This window comes from Antrostomus carolinensis, unplaced genomic scaffold (genome assembly GCF_000700745.2).
Source record: "Antrostomus carolinensis isolate BGI_N321 unplaced genomic scaffold, ASM70074v2 scaffold26267, whole genome shotgun sequence".
In the NCBI taxonomy this organism is placed as follows: domain Eukaryota; kingdom Metazoa; phylum Chordata; class Aves; order Caprimulgiformes; family Caprimulgidae; genus Antrostomus; species Antrostomus carolinensis.
Window position 1 is genome coordinate 14,737 of NW_010329870.1, and position 783 is coordinate 15,519.

Genomic DNA, 783 nt, shown 5'->3' on the forward strand with positions numbered 1-783 from the left:
CTGAGACACCAACCTGCTCCCTCCTCAGGGAGCCTGCCCAGCTCCCAAGCCTCCAAAACCAGACCAAGCTCAACGCAAAACCACCTCCTCCGCATCAACGCGTCCACGGGAACAAGAGCCACGGTCACTCCACCACGCGCGTACCTTGGCACTGGGTGTCCTTCATGGTCGGCTCGTATCCAGCAGCACACGTACATGCTCCCACGGGCACCACTGCTCCCTCCTCAGGGAGCCTGCCCAGCTCCCAAGCCTCCAAAACCAGACCAAGCTCAACGCAAAACCACCTCCTCCGCATCAACGCGTCCACGGGAACAAGAGCCACGGTCACTCCACCACGCGCGTACCTTGGCACTGGGTGTCCTTCATGGTCGGCTCGTATCCAGCAGCACACGTACATGCTCCCACGGGCACCATCCACTCGCCGTCACCGTTGCAGTACAGTTTCAGGGGTACGGACACCTCCACTGCGTTGGGGATGCAGGTGCCTGGTGCAATGACCAGAGAAGTGGGCTCGGCCCCCGTTAAAGTCTCCGGGAAGACAGCAAAGCCAGCAATAGTGTTGGAGCATTTCTTGTAGAAAGCCCGGACGGAGATGAGGGACATGCAGGCTCCCAGGTCCTGGAACGCCAGGTAAAAACCATTCTTGGAAAGAGGGCCAAAGCTGCGCACCTTGGTGTTCACGCGGCCAGACTCCAGCTTGGAGAAGCTCTCGTCTGGTGCAATTGTATCCACTTTGATATAGGGGTTCTCCATCCAGAAAGGGCTGTTTGCAGAGGCAGAATC

General features: G+C 58.7%; 1 protein-coding gene across 1 annotated transcript in view; it reads right to left on the minus strand.

Moving 5' to 3' along the window:
* The window catches only part of EPHB3 (EPH receptor B3), a 13,286-nt gene extending 12,509 nt beyond the window's left edge, over nucleotides 1–777 (minus strand). Inside the window, exon 1 of the mRNA XM_029086145.1 lies at nucleotides 345–777. Within this exon, the coding sequence (XP_028941978.1) occupies nucleotides 345–753 (409 nt within the window). The 5' untranslated portion in view covers nucleotides 754–777. The remainder of the gene's footprint in view (nucleotides 1–344) is intronic.
* Between the last annotated feature and the right edge of the window lie 6 nt (nucleotides 778–783).